At 50.5% G+C, this 22,205-nt stretch overlaps 1 protein-coding gene across 1 annotated transcript in view; it reads right to left on the bottom strand.

Annotated features, from left to right (window-relative positions):
* The window catches only part of LOC139275513 (cell adhesion molecule 2-like), a 414,901-nt gene that overhangs the window by 209,102 nt on the left and 183,594 nt on the right, over positions 1 to 22,205 (bottom strand). The window contains exon 3 of the mRNA XM_070892683.1: positions 1,074 to 1,211. Coding sequence (XP_070748784.1) covers positions 1,074 to 1,211 — 138 coding nt within the window. The remainder of the gene's footprint in view (positions 1 to 1,073; positions 1,212 to 22,205) is intronic.

Here is a 22,205-nt window from a genome sequence, read left to right on the forward strand (position 1 = left end):
TGCCCCCTGGTTGTTGACCCCTCTGCTAAGGGAACTAGGTCCTTCCTATCCACTCTATCCAGGCCCCATAACATTTTATACACTTCATCGTCATTTGTTCCAAGTAAACAACCCCAGCCTATCTAATCTTTCCTCATAACTAAAATTCTCCACTCCAGGCAACATCCTCGTAAATCTCCTCTGTACCCATTCCAGTGCAATCACATCCTTCCTGTAATGTGGCGACCAGAACTGTATGCAATACTCCAGCAGTAGTCGAACTAGTGTTTTATATATGTGTCGGCTAATAAAGGCAAGTATCCCGTATGCCTTGTTTACCGCTTTATTGAGTCTAACTTTCAGTTGCAGTCACCTGTGAGGACGGGAATAACTGGGAAGTAAGATCGAGACAGGATCCCCAACATCCCCTTCAAGCGGCCTGTCAATGACAGGGTGGTGCTGACACTACCCATCAGGTGTTGATAGCTCGGCAGTCCCACCCCTGTGACGCACAGTAACAGCATTAGTTCCCGGAGCGGCTGAGGAAACATACAAAGGCGGTAAGAATGCACCTACCGTGTCGCAGTTAACACCGCGGGCGAAGGTCCAGTGTAGCAGTGCGTTGGTGCTCCAGTGCTGGGATCGTGGGATGAATCTGGCCTCCGGCAGTCATGGAGAACGGGCGATAGCGAATCAGCATTTGTTTCTTTGCTCCCCGCCCGCTCGCCCGATTTTTCCCTTCCGCAGAAGTCAATTAAAAAGAAACCCGGGCGTGGAGTAAGGTGGGCGGTCGATTCGCTATGGCCCGGTCACTACTAGTGCCGGAGACTCCTCCTGCTACCAGTGGGTCATGCCCACGGTTCCCCTTCGGTGAATTCCGACCTTGGCCTGGCCTTCGAGGGTGAGCTAGGAAGTAGCGGGCCAGCCCTTGACCGCACAGCAAGCTGCAAGAAAGTCCCGGCTCACCCATCACATCTACTGCAGCTTGAGAGCCACCTTGGCAGAGATTTGGGCGGACTCCCATCGCAAATGGAAAAGCAGGAAAACAATGCAACGTGGCACAACATTTTACCGGCGCACTCAGACAAGTTTACCTCGGATTTCCTTGTCGCCCTTGAACCATCGGATGTGAGCCGCTGGCTTGCTTCCAATCGTGGTGCAGATCAGTTCCACCAGGTCTCCTTCATTGACTGGTCCTTTGAAACCACTTATTACGGGAGTCTGGGGCACACCTGGAAGAGAATCAAACAGTTCTATTACTCTCTCTTGCAACTATTATCATCCTTGTGTATGATTATAGAATACAACTCCTGCCTGAAAGGCCGGTGGAAGCAGGTTCAATGACAACTTTCAAAAGGGAGCTGGAGAAATAACTGAAGGGGAAAGAGCTATGCGGAGTGGGATTAATTGGATAGCTCTGTCAAAGTGCCGGCACAGGGACGATGGAACCAATCAGGGGGCAGGCTATCTTGGATCTGGTCCAAGGATTGATAAACAATCTCCTAGTAAAGGACCCCATCGGAATGAGTGACCATAGCATGGTTGAATTTCAAATTCAGATGGAGGGTGAGAAAGTTGGATCTCTAACCAGAGTACTAAACTTAAATAAAGGAGACCATGAAGGTATGAGGGCAGAGTTGGGTAAAGTGGACTGGGAAAATAGATTAAAGTGTAGGACGGGTGATGAACAGTGGTGTACATTTAAGGAGATATTTCACAACTCTCAAGAAAAATATATTCCAGTGAGGAGGAAAGGGTGTAAAAGAAAAGATAGCCATCCGTGGCTAACTAAAGAAATAAAGGACGGTATCCAAATAAAAACAAGGACATACAAAGTGGCCAAAACTAGTGGGAGGATAGAAGATTGGGAAGTTTTTAAAGCCCAGCAAAGGATGACTAAAAAACTGATTAAGAAAGAGAAGATAGACTATGAAAGTAAACTAGCACAAAATATAAAAACAGATAGCAAGAGTTTCTATAGTTATATAAAAATGAAAAGAGTGGCTAGAGTAAATGTTGGTCCCCTAGAGGATGTGACCGGGGAATTAGTAATGGGGAACATGGAGATGGCAGAAACTCTGAATAAATATTTTGTATCAGTCTTTACGGTAGAGGACACTAACAATATTCCAACAGTGGATAGTCAAGGGGCTATAGGGGGGGAGGAACTTAACACAATCACAATCACTAAGGAGGTGGTACTCAGTAAGATAATGAGACTGAAGGCAGATACATCCTCTGGACCTGATGGCTTGCATCCTAGGGTCTTAAGAGAAGTAGCTCAGGGATTGTGGATGCATTGGTTGTAATTTACCAAAATTCCCTGGATTCTGGGGAGGTCCCAGCAGATTGGTAAACTGCAAATGTAACGCCCCTATTTAAAAAAGGAGGCAGACAAAAAGCAGGAAACTATAGACCAGTTAGCCTAACATCTGTGGTTGGGAAAATGTTGGAGTCCATTATTAAGGAAGCAGTAGCAGGACATTTGGAAAAGCAAAATTTGGTCAGGCAGAGTCAGCATGGATTTATGAAGGGGAAATCATGTTTGACAAATTTGTTGGAGTTCTTTGAGGATGCAACGAAGAGGGTGGATAAAGGGGAACCAGTGGATGTGGTGTATTTGGACTTTCAGAAGGCATTTGACAAGGTGCCACATAAAAGGTTACTGCACAAGATAAAAGTTCACGGGGTTGGGGGTAATATATAAGCATGGATAGAAGATTGGCTAACTAACAGAAAACAGAGAATCGGGATAAATGGTTCATTCTCGGGTTGGCAATCAGTAACTAGTGGGGTGCCGCAGGGATCAGTGCTGGGACCCCAACTATTTACAATCTATATTAATGACTTGGAAGAAGGGATCGAGTGTAATGTAGCCAAGTTTGCTGACGATACAAAGATGGGAGGAAAAGCAATATGTGAGGAGGACACAAAAAATCTGCAAAAGGACATAGACAGGCTAAGTGAGTGGGCAAAAATTTGTCAGATGGAGTATAATGTTGGAAAGTGCGCTTTGGCAGAAAAATCAAAGAGCAAGTTATTATTTAAATGGAGAAAGATTGCAAAGTGCTGCAGTACAGCGGGACCTGGGGGTACTTGTGCATGAAACACAAAAGGTTAGTATGCAGGTACAGCAAGTGATCAGGAAGGTCAATGGAATCTTGGCCTTTATTGCAAAGGGGATGGAGTATAAAAGCAGGGAAGTCTTGCGACAGTTATACAGGGTATTAGTGAGGTCACACCTGGAATACTGCGCGCAGTTTTGGTTTCCATATTTACGAAAGGATATACTTGCTTTGGAGGCAGTTCAGAGAAGGTTCACTAGGTTGATTCCGGGGATGAGGGGATTGACTTATGAGGAAAGGTTGAGTAGGTTGGGCCTCTACTCATTGGAATTCAGAAGAATGAGAGGTGATCTTATCGAAACGTATAAGATTATGAGGGGGCTTGACAAGGTGGATGCAGAGAAAATGTTTCCACTGATAGGGGAGACTAGAACTAGAGGGTACGATCTTAGAATAAGGGGCCGCCCATTTAAAACTGAGATGAGGAGAAATGTCTTCTCTCAGGGAGTTGTAAATCTGTGGAATTCGCTGCCTCAGAGAGCTGTGGAGGCTGAGTCATTGAATAAATTTAAGACAGAGATAGACAATTTATTAACCGATAAGGGAATAAGGGGTTATGGGGAGCGGGCAGGGAAGTGGACCCGAGTCCATGATTGGATCAGCCATGATTGTATTAAATGGCGGAGCAGGCTCGAGGGGCCATATGGCCTACTCCTGCTCCTATTTCTTATGTTCTTATTCCATGCTGTGTGATTGATGCGATGAATTCAGCAACCTTGACTTCGGGCCAATTAATTGGATAAGGCTATGGGCCAGACTGCTGGTGAAATGTTCGGCTGGAAGCGTGAACACTCTGTTGTCGGCAACTTTTATCTTTAAAGCATTGTGCGTGGGCGAGAATTGTTGGACACTTCCTTTGCCTGAAAACGGCTGTCACCTTTAATTAACTTGGCAACAGGAGACAAAAGGAAGAAAGTAAAACAAAGCGGAATCATTCGAGTGCTTGATACATTCACTACCCAGGGCAAGGTGATGCCAGCTTTAGTGAGGATTGTATCCCTTGTGAGTGGTATTGGCCAATGGGTCTGAGCTTCCTTCTCCAGTCACGGGACGTGGAGTTTCCTCCTTGGGCCCAGCCCCGAAATTAGCCCCGAAAATGTGCCCCCAAAATAGGCCCTGCTCCCCCCCCCCCCCCCCCCGCCCCCCAGCACCCCCCGTGTCTCCTGCGATCGCGCCTGGTCGTGGGTCGCTCGACGTTGCGAACAGATTTTCAGGCACACCAGAAAAGAAAGTCATTCTTCAGATCTCTTCATTGCGATTGTTGTGGCGTTTTTAAATATTTATCCGGCTGAGGCCTCCGTGTTTTCTGTTTCTTTGAATATATTTTTAGGGCACAAATATGTCACGTTAAAAATTGAGAAGCTTTCCCCGCCTGCAGGCTCCGGAACAGGCTGTGCATGATGGGCCGGACTGATGGTGAAACGAGGGGAAACTTTACAGGTTCAGAAATATCCTGGCCTGGGTTCGGCGTTTCCCTGGATCACAATTAGTTACGCTGATTTACACCCATCTTAAGTGCCGGCGTATTCTAATGAGATTGGGGGATAACTCAGGCGTAACGTGACATAAGAACAGAAGAAATAGGAGCAGGAGTAGGCCATTCGGCCCCTCGAACCTGCTCCACCATGCAATAAGATCATGGCTGATCTTCTACCTCAACTCCACTTTCCTGCACTATCCCCATATCCCTTAATTCCCTTAAAATCCAAAAATCTATCGCTCTCAGCCTTGAATATACTCAACAACTGAGCCTCCAAAGCCTCTGGGACAGAGAATTCCAAAGATTCACCACCCTCTGAGTGAAGAAGTTTCTCCTCATCTCAGTCCTAAATGGCCGACCCCTTATCCTGAGACTGTGACCCCTGGTTCTAGACTCCCCAGCCCGGGGGGAAACATCCTCCCTGCATCCACCCGGTCAAGCCCTGTAAGAATTTTGTATGTTCCAATGAGATCACCTCGTTCTTCTAAACTCTACAGAATATAGGCCTAGTCTGCTCAATCTCTCCTCATAGGACAATCCCTCCATCCCAGGAATCAGTCTGGTGATCCTTCATTGCACTCCCTCTATAGCAAGTATATCCTTCCTTAGGTAAGGAGACCAAAAATGTACACAGTACTCCAGGTGCGGTCTCACCAGGGCCCTACACTGGCAAGATAGGCGCAACATATGGCGAACTTTGAGTCTAAATTCCGGGTTGTGCCCACGGAGGAAGCTCCAGGCCTAAATGCCCTCAGCGCAACTAGGGACGGGCAACAAAGACAAACCCATCAGTGTCGCTAACATCACAGGAACAAATAATAAAAAGTAAAGGAGAAAAAACTTGAATTTATATCGCGCAGTTTTTTTTATTAATTCATGAGATGTGGGCGTCGCTGGTAAGGCTGTCATTTATTGCCCGTCCCTAATTGCCCCTTGAGAAGGTGGTGGTGAGCCGCCTTCCTGAACCGCTGCAGTCCGTGTGGTGAAGGTGCTCCCACAGTGCTGTTAGGGAGGTAGTTCCAGGATTGTGACCCAGCAACGATGAAGGAACGGCCGATATATTTCCAAGTCAGGATGGTGTGTGACTCGGAGGGGAACGTGGAGGTGGGTGGTGTTCCCATGCACCTGCTGCCCTTGTCCTTCTAGTTGGTAGAGGTTGTGGGTTTGGGAGGTGCTGCCGAAGAAGCCTTGGTGAGTTGCTGCTGTGCATCTTGTAGAGGGTACACACTGCAGCCACGGTGCGCCGGTGGTGGAGGGAGTGAATGTTGAAGGTGGTGGATGTTTCACAATTTCAGAGCGTACTGAAGCGCTTTACATCCAATGAAATACTTTTTGGAGTGTAGTCACTGTTGTAATGTAGGAAATTCGACAACCAATTTGTGCACAGCAAGCTCCCACAAACAGCAATGCAATAATGACCACATCATCTGTTTTTGTGATGTTAGTCGAGAGATATATATTGGCCAGGAAACCGGGAAGAATTCCCCTGCACTTCTTCACAATAATGCCGTGGGATCTTTAATGACCACCAGAAAAGGCAGATGGGGCCTCGGTTTAACATCTCATCCAAAGATAGTGCCTCCCTCAGTACTGCCTCTCCGACAGTGCAGCACTCCCTCAGTACTGCCCCTCTGACAGTGCAGCACTCCCTCAGTACTGCCCCTCCGACAGTGCAGCACTCCCTCAGTACTGCCCCTCTGACAGTGCGGCACTCTCTCAGCACTGTCCCTCCGACAGTGCGGCACTCCCTCAGTACTGCCCCTCCGACAGTGCAACACTCCCTCAGTACTGCCCCTCCGACAGTGCAGCGCTCCCTCAGTACTGCCCCTCTGACAGTGCAGCGCTCCCTCAGTACTGCCCCTCCGGCAATGCAGCATCCCCTCAGTACTGCCCCTCCGACAGTGCGCCGCTCCCTCAGTACTGCCCCTCCGACAATTCAGCGTCCCCTCAGTACTGCCACTCCGACAGTGCGGCGCTCCCTCAGCACTGCCCCTCCGACAGTGCAGCGCTCCCTCAGTACTGCCCCTCCGACAGTGCAGCGCTCCCTCAGTACTGCCCCTCCGACAGTGCAGCGCTCCCTCAGTACTGCCCCTCCGACAGTGCAGCACTCCCTCAGTACTGCCCCTCCGACAGTGCAGCACTCCCTCAGTACTGCCCCTCCGACAGTGCGGCGCTCCCTCAGTACTGCCCCTCCGACAGTGCAACACTCCCTCAGTACTGCCCCTCCGACAGTGCAGCGCTCCCTCAGTATGTGCACTCCGACAAGCGCTGAGACACTGCCATGAGAGTATGCCGTGGACACAATGACCAAAGAGTGACCCAGGGACCACTTCATAGATCTGATAGGGAGATTGCACCATGTCGACCAGCGTTGCCTCCTGTACTGTGCGTATTCCTCTGTCATCGAACTACAGTATGTGGATGACGCTTGTGTCTGCGCACACTCAGAGGCCGAACCCCAAGCCATCGTCAACACTTTCACTGAGGCGTACGAAAGCATGGGCCTTACGCTAAACATCCGTAAGACAAAGGTCCTCTACCAACCTGACCCCACCACATAGCCGGCCCTGGACAACGTGGACCATTTCCCATACCTCTGGAGCTTCTTATCAACAAGGGCCGACACTGCCTCCGAGGTTCACCACTGCCTCCAGTGCGCCAGCGCAGCCTTCGGTCACCTGAGGTCTACAGGGCAGTAGTGATACCCTTCCTTCTGTATGGCTCAGAGACGTGGACTATATACAGCAGATACCTCAAAGCGCTGGAGAAGTACCACCAACGCTGCCTCCACAAGATCCTGCAAATCCACTGGGAGGAGATTCACCACCGTCAGTGTTGTCGCTCAGGCCAACATCCCCAGCATCGAAGCACTGACCACACTCGACCAGCTCCGTTGGGCGGGCCACAGTGTCCGCATGCCCGACACAAGACTCCCAAAGCAAGCGCTCTACTTGGAATTCCTACACGGCAAGCGAGCCCCAGGTGGGCAGAGGATACGTTTCAAGGACAGCCTCTTTGATAAAATGCAACATTCACACTGGGAATCCCTGGCCAAAGACCAAAGACCACCCGAAGTGGAGGAAGAGCATCCGGGAGGGCGCTGAGCTCCTCGAGTCTCGTCGCCGAGAGCATGCAGAAACCAAGCGCAGACAGTGGAAGGGGCGTGCGGCAAACCAGACCCACCCACCCTTTCCCTCAAACACTGTCTGTCCCACCTATGACGGAGACTGTAATTCCAGTATTGGACTGTTCAGTCACCTGAGAACTCACTTTTAGAGTGGAAGCAAGTCTTCCTCGATTCCGAGGGACTGCCGATGATGATGATGATGACTCTGTATGTTGACTCGGTGGAAACCCTGTTGTAAACAAGCTTTCAAGCTTAACAACAAAATCCTGTTTAAATATGATAAATAGGCTAAAATATCACAACTATGCTTGAGTGCATCTATCCTGTGCTCTACTCTCCTCTCTCCAGTGTATTCCACAAGTTGACAAGCCTGAAGCTAGATGCTGTCGAGCGTGAGCGGGTTGTGTTGGCGAACTGTCCTGCAATACCGGCGGTGTTTTCCATGACAGACTGAATTTGCATCTCCGAGGTGCTCTTGGTCTGAGTAGATCGGTGAGAAAGTCTGCCTGACTAGTTACTGATACCTCTCGGGATTCCGCCTCATTCAGTAACAGCCTCTGTGGCACAATGAGTACTTTAGATTGTCTTAAAATTACACATGACCAACTCAACACTGTCCATTGTGCTTTATGTAGCCCTCAACAGAATTCTATCCAGTCGTTGTCCAGTCACGCATATTCACTGACTTTAATTGTACATAGGTAAAATTCCCCGTGTCTATTATCCATCAGATTTGATGCCTGGAGTTTGTTAGTTGTCATCCTTTCAATTGTTAAAGCATACATCTCCTAGTTTATCATTGAGCTCTCCTCAGCCCCCTCTCACAGCGGAGCTTGGAGCCCAGCGTCTATGATTCGTTCCCAACCAATGACATTGCAGTGACCTGGTGGGACGTTCGATGTTGATTCGCAGGCAGCAGGCCTGAGTTCCACCATCGGAATAGATCAGCGTTCTCTGGACACATATCTGCGGCATAACCACGACCGCTTATTTCCACCACCGTTACATCGCCTGTCTCCGCCCCTGCCTCAGCTCATCCGCTGCTCAAACCCTCATCCATGCCTTTGTTACCTCTGGACTTGACTATTCCAACTCACACCTGGCTGATCTCCCACATTCTACCTACTAGAGGTCATCCAAAACTCGGCTGCTCATATCCTAACTCGCACCACGTCCCATCCTAACTCACCCATCACCCCTGTGCTCGCTGACCTGCGTTGGCTCCCGGTTAAGCAACGCCTCGATTTCAAAATTCTCCACCGTGTTTACAAATACCTCCATGGCCTCGCCCCTCCCTATCTTTGTAATCTCCTCCAGCCCCTCAACCCCCGAGATATCTGCGCTCCTCAAATTCTGCCCTCTTGAGCATCCCTGATTGTAATCGTTCAATCATCGCTCAGCTGCCTAGGCCCCAAGCTTTTAAACTCTCTGCCTAAACCTCTCCGCCTCTCTACTTCTTTCCTCCTTTAAGACGCTCCTTAAAACCGACCTCATTGTCTGCCTTAATTTCTCCTTATGTGGCTTGGTGTAATACATATAGCTCCACCTGTGGACTACTGTAGCACTGCAGCCAGCGCTGTGTACAAATAAAGAGGGAACAGGTCGCCTGACTGAGGTTCCGGAGTGTTCTGCCATCTTAAGGTTTATGTGTGTTTATGAGTTGTACTGAAGATATAACAGTGGCGATGAGGATGGGATAATCGTGGAAAAAAAGCTGCAATTTTTGTTGGTGGAGGTTTCAGCCAACCGACAGAGAGACTTTGAGAGCTTCACTGTTTTGATTAACAGCTACAAATCTAAGGTAAATTACAAGCACTCTATCTGAACTGCCAGTGTCCAGATGGCCGCGCCTATGGGAATAACAGGGCGTTTGGGGGAGTTTAAGGATCGGAGCGTATGTGGAGCAGCTAGAAATGTATTTCACCGCAAATAATATCGATGTCCCCGATGATGAAAACCATAACCGGGTAGTGTTGGAAAGACAACGGGCAATTTTCTTAACTGAAGTAGGGCCCAAGATGTATGAAACCCTGAAAAATTTGCTTGTGCCTGTCAAACCAAAGGACACAACTCTGAAGCAGAAGTTAAAATAGCACTACAGTCCTGAGCCCCTGGAAATTGCTGAAAGTTATCATTTCGGAATATGAGAGCGGTTAACTAAAGAAAATATCAGTGAGTACATTGTAGCATTAAAAAAACTATCTATTCACTGTAATTTCGGAAACTTTCAGGACCGAGCATTGCGTGACCGTTTTGTTTGTGGGATGAAAAATGACGCGATCAGAAGAAAGTTATTGACAACTCCGAACTTGACTTTGGATTTAGCTTGTCAGACAGCTATGTCAATGAACATGGCCAACCAATATTCCCGAGAATTTCATACTATTTCCAGTCGTCAGACAACCGAGGTGAATTGCCTGCAGGTTAAAAGTAAAAGCCAGTTGGGCCCCAAGGTCTCAGAAACTGGCCAAGGTAACAGAGCATTGAAGTCCTGCTATCAGTGCCTGGGACAACACATTTCTCAAAGTTGTCCATATGTGTAGGTAGAGTGTTTTATCTGGTCACCTTGCGAAGGCATGCCGACTGAAGGGTAAACCAACTTTCAAAGCTATAAGTAGAAATCCCCATAGACTACATAGCATGGAAGAAAAACAACAGGACAAGGAGGTTTTAGAGCTACACATCATCAGGAGCACGAGGTTAACTAACAGCGATTCGAAAAGTATCATCAGCTACATAGATGTTGCAGGAACCAAGATACCCATGGAAATTGACACTGGTGCATCCGTGAGTGTAGTACCGGAGTCGCTATACCTCGACAAATTGCGTGATTTCCCATTGGAGAAATCCAAGCTAGAGCTGCAAGGCTGCTCGGGAGAGAACATTCTGGTGGTAGGTCGTATCACCGTACCGGTGAAATACAAGGATCAAGTTCAGAGCTTGCCTCTAATATAGTGGCAGGAGACACGCCTGTCTTACTAGGAAGAAATTGGCTGAGCTCACTGAAGCTGGATTGGAGTAAGATTTTTCGTGTTGAAACGAGATTTGCATCAAAGGATGATGTCATCAAGAATTATCCGAAGGTGTTTTGCAAAACAGGCAGTCCGATCAAAGGCTTCAAGGTGAGTGTCAGTATACAGAAGGACGCTAGATTGGTTTACTACAAGCCACGTTCCGTACCATATGCACTCAAGGAGAAGGTTGAGCAAGAACTCAAAAGACTAGAGACTGAGAACATTATTTCTAAGATAGGTCGATGTAATTGGGCTACACCCATTGTTGTTGTACCTAAGTCCAATGATAAGGTTAGACTGTGTGGTGATTATAAAGTAACCGTAAACCAGGTTCGAGAGAGTAATGTCCCCAATACATTGCCGAATATAGAAGATTTGTTCACAACACTGACAGGTGGTCAGATCTTCTCAAAACTGGATCTTACGAATGCCTACTTACAGCTTGAACTAGATGAGGAGTCCAAGTCATGTTTGACTATAAATACTCATCGAGGCCTATAACAATTTAATAGGCTACCGTTTGGAGTGTCTTCTGCCCCTGCCATATTCCAAGGGGTGATGAACCAGATTTTGCAAGGTATTGAAGGGGTAGTATGTTATTTAGATGATATACTAATTTTAGCAATGAATAGGCAAATTCATAATAACATATTGAATGAAGTCCTCAAACGGCTAGAAAAGCACAGAGTACGAGTGTCTGCTCGCAAGTGAGAGTTATTTAAAAACTCAGTGGAGTACTTAGGGTACAGAGTAGACAAAGATGGTTTACATCCAACCAAAGGAAAGCTGGATGCAATCAGAAATGCACTCACTCCCAAGAATGTCACTGAACTTCGATCATTTTTGGGTCTTTTGAACTATTATGGGAAGTTCCTAACAAATTTGGCTACAGTATTACATCCACTGAATGAACTAATGAAAAAACAGGTCCATTGGAAGTGTCAGAAGAATGTGATACAGCATTCAAGGAGTGTAAAAGCAAATTGGTAGAGAGCACCATGTTACTTCACTATGACGTATCTAAGGAGATTAAGCTAGCATGTGATGCCTCTCCGTATGGAGTTGGGGCAGTGATCTCTCATGTACTACATAGTGGGGAGGAGAGACCAATTGCTTTTGCTTCACGCACTCTCAGTGCCAGTGAGCGTAATTATGCGCAAATCGAAAGGGAAGCTTTGGCATTAATTTTTGGCGTCAAGAAGTTCCACAAATATTTGTATGTTCATAAATTTACCATCATTACAGACCACAAGCCCCTGAAAGCAATCCTCCAACCAAAGTCCCCAGTTCCAACATTAGCTGCAGCCCGAATGCAGAGATGGGCTTTGATTTTGTCAGCATATACATATGATATTGAATACAGAAAATCAGCTGATCACAGTAATGCTGATGTTATGTCTAGATTGCCTTCACCATCACAAGTTACACCCGATAGGGAAGAAGTGTTTTATTTTTCATACATTGATGAACTGCCAGTCCCAGCTGAAGAGATTGGTCGAGCAACCAAACGTGACCCAGTGATGTCAAAGGTGTATGATTCATCATCATAGGCAGTCCCTCGGAATCGAGGAAGACTTGCTTCCACTCCCTAAGTGAGTCCTTTGATGGCTGAATAGTCCAATACAGGAGCCACAGACCCTGTTACAGGTGGGACAGACATTTGTCGAGGGAAGGGGTGAGTGGGGCTGGTTTGCCGCGCGCTCCTTCCGCTGCCTGTGCCTGGCCTCTTCATGCTCCTTGTGTCGAGACTCAAAGAGCTCAACGCCCTCCCGGATGGACTTTCTCAACCTTGGGCGGTCTGCGGCCAGGGTCTCCCAGGTGTCAGTGGTGATGTCGCACTTTACCAGAGAGGCTTTGAGGGTGTCCTTATAACGTTTCCGCTGTCCTCCTTTGGCTCATTTACCATGAAGGAGCTCTGCATAAAGCATTTGCTTAGGGAGTCTCGTATCTGGCATGCGAACTATGTGGCCTGCCCAGCGAAGCTGATCGAGTGTGGTCAGTGCTTCAATACTGGGGATGTTAGCCTGGTCAAGGACACTGATGTTGGTGCGCCTGTCCTCCCAGGGGATTTGCAGGAGACATCGTTGGTGATCTATCTCCAGCGACTTGAGGTGTCTTCTGTACATCGTCCATGCCTCAGATCTATACAGGAGGGCGGGTATTACTACAGCCCTGTAGACCATGAGCTTGGTGGTAGATTTGAGGGCCTGGTCTTCAAACACTCTTTTCCGCAGGCGGCCAAAGGTTGCGCTGGCGGCGATGCTGAATCTCCGCATCAATGTCTGCCTTTGTTGATAAGAGGCTCCCGAGATATGGGAAATGGTCCACGTTGTCCAGGGCCGGGCCGTGGATCTTGATGACTGGGGGGCAGTGCTGTGTGGCGGTGACAGGCTGGTGAAGAACCTTTGTCTTACGGATGTTAAGCGTAAGGCCCATGCTTTCATTTGCTTCAGTGAATACATTGACTATATCCTGGAGTTCAGCGTCTGCAAGTGCACAGATGCAGGCATCATCCACATACTGCAGCTCAATGATAGAGGTTGGAGTGATCTTGGACCTGGCATGGTATATTGCAAATGGCAGGCCAAACCAGGTAACAGACAAAGATATTCATCCATTCTTCATTCGTAGGAATGAATTATCAGTCGATAAAGATTGTATCATGTGGGGTGCAAGAGTGGTTATATCAAATAAATTCAGGTCCAAATTATTAGGAGACCTCCATGACCAGCACCTGGGAATGTGCTTGACCAAGAGCTTTGCACGCATTTACTTATGGTGGCCAGGTCAAGATGAAGATAGTCAGTCAGTGTACGACATGTCAGTCGGTAAGCAAGCAACCACCATCAGTACCATTACAGCCATGGAAATGGCCTCCCAGGGTGTGGCAAATCGATTTTGCTGAGCTAGATGGACATTAATTGTTCATTGTGATTTGTAGCCATTCGAAGTGGGTTGAGGTGTTCCCAATGTGGAAAATAACAACAAATAAAACATTCGACATTTTACGAAGATTATTTTCTTCATTTGGCCTCCCAGAAGAAATTGTTTCTGATAATGGACCACAATTTCATTCAGAAGAATTTGCACTGTTCACGAGCAAAAATGGTGTGAAACGTACCAAGGTTTCACCGTACCATCCTGCTTCAAATGGTGCAGCAGAGTGCACTGTACAAATTGTAAAACGTGCCCTCATCAAACAGATGTTGCAAATCCAAAGAAACAACAGTTTTCATTGGACCACAAATTGGTTAATTTTCCAATAACGTATCGTAATACTCCTCATACAACCACTGGTAGAACACCAGCAGTGTTGTTTCTCAACCGACAGCCAAGAACCAGATTCTCGTTGTTAAAACCAAACTTGGCACAGTCCGTAGAAGAGACACAATTAAGACAGAAAGAGAATCATGATAGAGGTAGAGTAAAAGAGAGAAGTGTGAAATTTAATCAGAAAGTGAGAGTGAAGAACCATCACCATAAATGGTTAAAGTGGTTACCAGGAAGAGTGGTGAAGATATGTGGTCCTCGCACATATTTGGTCAAGATGTTTGATAATGGACAGGTTAGGTTTGTTCACATTGATCATATTTTACCCAGACATGAAAGTAATTGAAGGTGGGAATGATTCAATTATTTCTGACTCATCAGATAGTTTTGATACATCATCATCACAGGCAGTCCCTCGGAATCGAGGAGGACTTGTTTCCACTCCCAAAGTGAGTTCTTTGATGGCTGAACAATCCGATACGAAAGCCACAGACCCTGTTACAGGTGGGACAGACATTCATCAAGGGAAGGGGTCGGTAGGGCTGGTTTGCCTGTGCCTGGCTTCTTCATGCTCCTTGCGTCGAGACTCAAAGAACTCAACGCTCTCCCGGTTGGACTTTCTCCACCTCGGGCAGTCTGCGGCCAGGGTCTCCCAGGTGTCAGTGGTTTTGTCACACTTTACCAGGGAGGCTTTGAGGGTGTCCTTATAACGTTTCCGCTGTCCTCCTTTGGCTCGTTTACCATGAAGGAGCTTCGCAGAAAGCATTTGCTTAGGGAGTCTTGTAGCTGGCATGTACTATGTGGCCTGCCCAGCGAAGCTGATCAAGTGTGGTCAGTGCTTCAATACTGGGGATGTTAGCCTGGTCAAGGACACTGATATTGGTGCGCCTGTCCTCCCAGGAGATTTGCAGGATCTTGCGGAGACATCATAAAGTACCAGTAGCATATCCTACAAATGGTGCAGCAGAGTGCACTGTACAAATTGTAAAACGTGCCCTCATCAAACAGCTGTTGCAAATCCAAAGAAATTACAGTTGTCATTGGACCACAAATTGGCATATCCTACAGCCAATGTACTGGAAACAAATCCAAGAGAAAGTCAGAATTTAAGTCTGAGTCTGAGTCAGGCAGACAAACAGTTTGAAGTTGGAGAGAGTTCAAATGGAAATTAAGGGCATCTCTTGGAGGAAAACTTTCCTCAGGATCAGCCTTGAATGAGTTTAAATTCGACACCATGTTTGAAAGGTTCTGTTCGAGAGCAAAAGTATCCTCTTCGAAACAGCTTGATTTGTAAATATGGCAAAATAAGTCCATATCTTTTGTTATGTATAACCATGCAAGTTATGTATGATGATTATTTTGTTATAATTACTTCTTCATTAAGAAGGGAGAAGTGTAATATATATAGCGCCACCTGTGGACTACTGTGGCACTGCAGCCAATGCTGTGTACAAATAAAGAGGGAACAGGTCACCTGACTAGGTTGCGGCGTGTTCTGCCATCTTAAGGCTGTGTGTGTGTTTGTGAGTTGTACTGAAGATATAACACTTGGTGCCAAATTTTGTGTCTTATAACACTCCTGTGAAGCGCCTTGGGAAGTTTTACTACATTAAAAGGCGCTGTATAAATACACTGTTGGTGATGTGGAAAGCCCATTACAACCACTAGCTACATCTTGCAAATCCATAAAAACACCCATTCACACCCCCTCGCTGCTTCCACTCCTTCAACCATCTTTCCATCCACACGACCACTTTACCTTTAACACCAAAGTCTTTACGTGACACTTTATCAACTGCTCTTGAAAGTCCAAATACGTCTTATCCACTGCATTCTCTTCATTTGTACATTTAACAAGTTCCCTAAAGAACTGTATTAAATCAGCAAAGCAGGGCCTGCCCTTTACAAACCCATGCTGCCTTGCCTTGATTAGCCCATTATCTTCCTCCGTGTTCACTAATCTTATTCCTTATTATCATCTCTGCGATTCCCCTCCTCCTGATGTGAGATTAACTGCTGTCTAATTAGCTGTCCTATCTGTGCCTTTCCCCTGGTGTTAGTGCAGGAGCTAACACTGAGACGCAGGAGCAGTACAGTGCCAGACAGTACTGAAGGTTCAGCTTCAACCACTTAACGGCCCGTCTACATAGCGTTTCGCTATTTAACACAATCATTTGATCTGCTGGTTCGATAGAATCGTTCTGGTATAAATTCACAAACCTTTGTGCAAAAGCAAAGAATTCTCAATCTTGTGTTTTTGCTCATTCCAATACAGGACGACACTTCAAAAAATGGACTTCACTGGCTGTAAAGCACTTTGGGACCTCCTCTGGCCGTGAAATGCGCTGGAGAAATGCAAGTCATTCTTTCATTTTGTTTTAGGAATGTGCCCACCTCTCTGGAAGAGGAGCAGAGTCCAACCTAGTTGGGTTAGTTGCCAAAAGTGGGTCCCTCCTGAGGCAGAGGAACGGGAGGTGATTGAAGGAAACTAGGCTGTTAAAATGCCAGATGAGTCGGGTGAGAAGATAAGAATAGAAGAATTATGAAAGCCTTTGCTAAGCATTCAGAAGACAAGCATGGGTTAAGGAAGGGGTGCTCTGAAACAAATGAAAGAAGAAAGAAACACTTGCATTTATATAGCGCCTTTCATGACCTCAAGACGTCCCAAACCTCTTTACAGCCGATGAAGTATTTTTAAAAGTCACTGTTGTAATTTGGGAAATGCAAATTTGCACATAGCAAGCTCCCAAAAACAGCACTGTGATAATGACCGGATCATCTGTTTTAGTGATGTTGATTGAAGGATAAATATTGGCCCCAGGACACTGGTGAGAACTCCCCTGCTCTTCTTCTAAACAGTGTCATGGGATCTTTTACATCCACCCAAGATGGCAGAAAAGGACTCAGTTTAATGTCTCATCCGAAAGACAGCACCTCCGACAGTGCAGCGCTCCCTCAGCACTGTCCCTCCCACAGTGCGGCGCTCCCTCAGTACTGCCACTCCCACAGTGCGATGCTCCCTCAGTACTGCCCCTCCCACAGTGCGATGCTCCCTCAGCACTGTCCCTCCCACAGTGCGGCGCTCCCTCAGTACTGCCCCTCCCACAGTGCGGCTCTCCCTCAGTACTGCCCCTCCCACAGTGCGATGCTCCCTCAGCACTGTCCCTCCCACAGTGCGGCGCTCCCTCAGTACTGCCCCTCCCACAGTGCGATGCTCCCTCAGTACTGCCCCTCCCACAGTGCGATGCTCCCTCAGTACTGCCCCTCCCACAGTGCGGCGCTCCCTCAGTACTGCCCCTCCGACAGTGCGGCACTCCCTCAGTACTGCCCCTCCGACAGTGCGGCGCTCCCTCAGTACTGCCCCTCCGACAATACGGCGCTCCCTCAGTACTGTCCCTCCCACAGTGCGGCGCTCCCTCAGTACTGCCCCTCCGACAGTGTGGCACTCCCTCAGTACTGCCCCTCCGACAGTGCAGCACTCCCTCAGTACTGCCCCTCCGACAGTGCAGCACTCCCTCAGTACTGCCCCTCCGACAGTGCAGCACTCCCTCAGTACTGCCCCTCCCACAGTGCGATGCTCCCTCAGTACTGCCCCTCCCACAGTGCGGCGCTCCCTCAGTACTGCCCCTCCGACAGTGCGGCACTCCCTCAGTACTGCCCCTCCGACAGTGCGGCACTCCCTCAGTACTGCCCCTCCGACAATACGGCGCTCCCTCAGTACTGTCCCTCCCACAGTGCGGCGCTCCCTCAGTACTGCCCCTCCGACAGTGCGGCACTCCCTCAGTACTGCCCCTCCGACAGTGCAGCACTCCCTCAGTACTGCCCCTCCGACAGTGCAGCACTCCCTCAGTACTGCCCCTCCGACAGTGCAGCACTCCCTCAGTACTGCCCCTCCCACAGTGCGATGCTCCCTCAGTACTGCCCCTCCGACAGTGCAGCACTCCCTCAGTACTGCCCCTCCCACATTGCGGCGCTCCCTCAGTACTGCCCCTCCAACAGTGCAGCACACCCTCAGTACTGCCCCTCCGACAGTGCGATGCTCCCTCAGTACTGCCCCTCCCACAGTGCGGCGCTCCCTCAGTACTGCCCCTCCGACAGTGCGGCACTCCCTCAGTACTGCCCCTCCGACAGTGTGGCACTCCCTCAGTACTGCCCCTCCGACAGTGCAGCACTCCCTCAGTACTGCCCCTCCGACAGTGCAGCACTCCCTCAGTACTGCCCCTCCGACAGTGCAGCACTCCCTCAGTACTGCCCCTCCCACAGTGCGATGCTCCCTCAGTACTGCCCCTCCCACAGTGCGGCGCTCCCTCAGTACTGCCCCTCCGACAGTGCGGCACTCCCTCAGTACTGCCCCTCCGACAGTGCGGCACTCCCTCAGTACTGCCCCTCCGACAATACGGCGCTCCCTCAGTACTGTCCCTCCCACAGTGCGGCGCTCCCTCAGTACTGCCCCTCCGACAGTGCGGCACTCCCTCAGTACTGCCCCTCCGACAGTGCAGCACTCCCTCAGTACTGCCCCTCCGACAGTGCAGCACTCCCTCAGTACTGCCCCTCCGACAGTGCAGCACTCCCTCAGTACTGCCCCTCCCACAGTGCGATGCTCCCTCAGTACTGCCCCTCCGACAGTGCAGCACTCCCTCAGTACTGCCCCTCCCACATTGCGGCGCTCCCTCAGTACTGCCCCTCCAACAGTGCAGCACACCCTCAGTACTGCCCCTCCGACAGTGCGGCACTCCCTCAGTACTGCCCCTCCGACAATGCAGTGCTCCCTCATCACTGCCCCTCCGACAGTGCGGCGCTCCCTCAGTACTGCCCCTCCAACAGTGCGGCGCTCCCTCAGTACTGCCCCTCCGACAGTGCGACGCTCCCTCAGTACTGCCCCTCCGACAGTGCGACGCTCCCTCAGTACTGCCCCTCCGACAGTGCGGCGCTCCCTCAGTACTGCCCCTCCGACAGTGCGGCGCTCCCTCAGTACTGCCCCTCCGACAGTGCAACGCTCCCTCAGTACTGCCCCTCCGACAGTGCAGCACTCCCTCAGTACTGCCCCTCTGACAATGCAGCATTCCCTCAGCACTGCAGTGGGAGTGTCAGTTTAGATTTAGATTTAGACACCAGCACTCTCACACCATGAGCACTCCCACACCACCAGCGCCGCATGAGAGTGATGCGGAGAGATCCTGCTCATCTCTCTGTGTTTAGATGTAAGTATTTCATTGAGACCAGGAGAGAGAAGAAACACAAATGCTGCAATCTGAATAAAAGCAGAGATTGCTGGAAACACACAGCAGGTCCGCCAGTCTCTGGACAGAGAGGACAGAGACGGCTGAGTCGTTAAAGTCAACGTGCTCGAAACTCGGGAGGCTCCTGTGCAGCGTCAAGCCAGCCAGAAGGGTGTGCACACTTGCTGCCATTTTGGCCTGACTCCATGGCCCAATTTTACCCCAGTACATTAAGTGAGTGATAGGGTTGCTAACTCTCCTGGATTGTCTGGGAGTTTCCCGGAATCTCCGAGCAGCCATGGAAACCTTTGCCATTTCAATTTCCCACCACCCCCACCACTGGCACAGAGATCTGGCATCTGTGGGAAGAGGGGGAGTGGGGGCAGAGAGTGGGGGGGGGGGGCAGAGAGTGGGGGGGGGGGCAGAGAGACGCGGGACAGAGAGAGGAGGGCAGGGAGAGGGGGGCCAGAGAGAGGGGGGGCAGAGAGAGCAGGGGGGGGCAGAGAAAGGTGGGGGGAAGAGAGAAGGGGGGCAGAGAAAAGGGGGGCAGGGAGAGTGACAGGACTGCTTTGGAAGAGGGTGAACAAATGCCGGGGAGCTCAAGGTGGAAGAGTTGGATGACTGGGGAAGCTTCGGGCTCGGGGGTGGGTGGGGCAGAGTGACAGGGGTCAGAGGACAGCAAGTCAGAGAAGTTGGGAAATGGGGTGGGCCCGATGACCGGCATTGCCTGTGGAGCCGGGAGCAGCAACACCGTGGCAAGTGGAGCAGCATTAAGGGAGGAGCAGTCAGTAAAGGAGGGAGTGGGAGGGAGGGAGGAGCAGTCAGTAAAGGAGGGAGTGGGAGGGAGGGAGGAGCAGTCAGTAAAGGGCGGAGTGGGAGCGGAGGGAGGAGCAGTCAGTAAAAGGGGGGAGTGGGAGGGAGGGTGGAGCAGTCAGTAAGGGGGGAGTGGGAGGGAGGGAGGAGCAGTCAGTAAAGGGGGGAGTGGGAGGGAGGGAGGAGCAGTCAGTAAAGGGGGGAGTGGGAGGGAGGGAGGAGCAGTCAGTAAAGGGCGGAGTGGGAGCGGAGGGAGGAGCAGTCAGTAAAGGGGGGAGTGGGAGGGAGGGTGGAGCAGTCAGTAAACGGGGGAGTGGGAGGGAGGGAGGAGCAGTCAGTAAACGGGGGAGTGGGAGGGAGGGAGGAGCAGTCAGTAAAGGGGGGGAGTGGGAGGGAGGGAGGAGCAGTCAGTAAAGGGCGGAGTGGGAGCGGAGGGAGGAGCAGTCAGTAAAGGGGGGAGTGGGAGGGAGGGAGGAGCAGTCAGTAAAGGGGGGAGTGGGAGCGGAGGGTGGAGCAGTCAGTAAAGGGGGGAGTGGGAGGGAGGGTGGAGCAGTCAGTAAAGGGGGGAGTGGGAGGGAGGGAGGAGCAGTCAGTAAAGGGGGGAGTGGGAGGGAGGGAGGAGCAGACAGTAAAGAGGGGAGTGGGAGCGGAGGGAGGAGCAGTCAGTAAAGGGGGGAGTGGGAGGGAGGGTGGAGCAGTCAGTAAAGGGGGGAGTGGGAGGGAGGGTGGAGCAGACAGTAAAGGGGGGAGTGGGAGGGAGGGAGGAGCAGTCAGTAAAGGGGGGAGTGGGAGGGAGGGAGGAGCAGACAGTAAAGGGGGGAGTGGGAGGGAGGGAGGAGCAGTCAGTAAAGGAGGGAGTGGGAGGGAGGGAGGAGCAGACAGTAAAGGGGGGAGTGGGAGGGAGGGAGGAGCAGTCAGTAAAGGGGGGAGTGGGAGGGAGGGAGGAGCAGACAGTAAAGGGGGGAGTGGGAGCGGAGGGAGGAGCAGTCAGTAAACGGGGGTGTGGGAGGGAGGGTGGAGCAGACAGTAAAGGGGGAAGTGGGAAGGAGGGAGGAGCAGACAGTAAAGGGGGGAGTGGGAGGGAGGGTGGAGCAGTCAGTAAAGGGGGGAGTGGGAGGGAGGGTGGAGCAGTCAGTAAAGGGGGGAGTGGGAGGGAGGGTGGAGCAGTCAGTAAAGGGGGGAGTGGGAGGGAGGGAGGAGCAGTCAGTAAAGGGGGGAGTGGGAGGGAGGGTGGAGCAGACAGTAAAGGGGGGAGTGGGAGGGAGGGAGGAGCAGACAGTAAAGGGGGGAGTGGGAGGGAGGGTGGAGCAGTCAGTAAAGGGGGGAGTGGGAGGGAGGGTGGAGCAGTCAGTAAAGGGGGGAGTGGGAGGGAGGGAGGAGCAGTCAGTAAAGGGGGGAGTGGGAGGGAGGGAGGAGCAGTCAGTAAAGGGGGGAGTGGGAGGGAGGGAGGAGCAGACAGTAAAGGGGGGAGTGGGAGGGAGGGAGGAGCAGACAGTAAAGGGGGGAGTGGGAGGGAGGAGCAGACAGTAAAGGGGGGAGTGGGAGGGAGGAGCAGACAGTAAAGGGGGGAGTGGGAGGGAGGGTGGAGCAGTCAGTAAAGGGGGGAGTGGGAGGGAGGGAGGAGCAGACAGTAAAGGGGGAAGTGGGAAGGAGGGAGGAGGAGACAGTAAAGGGGGTAGTGGGAGCGGAGGGAGGAGCAGTCAGTAAAGGGGAGAGTGGGAGGGAGGGAGGAGCAGACAGTAAAGGGGGGAGTGGGAGGGAGGGAGGAGGAGACAGTAAAGAGGGGAGTGGGAGCGGAGGGAGGAGCAGTCAGTAAAGGGGGGAGTGGGAGGGAGGGAGGAGGAGACAGTAAAGGGGGGAGTGGGAGCGGAGGGAGGAGCAGTCAGTAAAGGGGGGAGTGGAGCAGCTCTGAGAGAGGTGGTTATTGAGGCAAAGACTAGACTATCATTTCAAAAGGGAGGGATTAAACAAATTTTTCAGGGGGAAGGGCATTTGAGAGGAGATAAAAGGTGCACAGAAGACTGGGAGCGACAAAGTAGTTCAGAAATAGGAGGGATGAGAGAGGGGGAATGTGAGGTAGACCGGGATGGGTTTGGAATGCCTGAGTATAAATGCCCAAAGCGTGGTAAATAAGATTGGTGAGCTACAGGCACAAGTAGGCACATGCGAATATGATAT

This window comes from Pristiophorus japonicus, chromosome 11 (genome assembly GCF_044704955.1).
Source record: "Pristiophorus japonicus isolate sPriJap1 chromosome 11, sPriJap1.hap1, whole genome shotgun sequence".
NCBI lineage: Eukaryota > Metazoa > Chordata > Chondrichthyes > Pristiophoridae > Pristiophorus > Pristiophorus japonicus.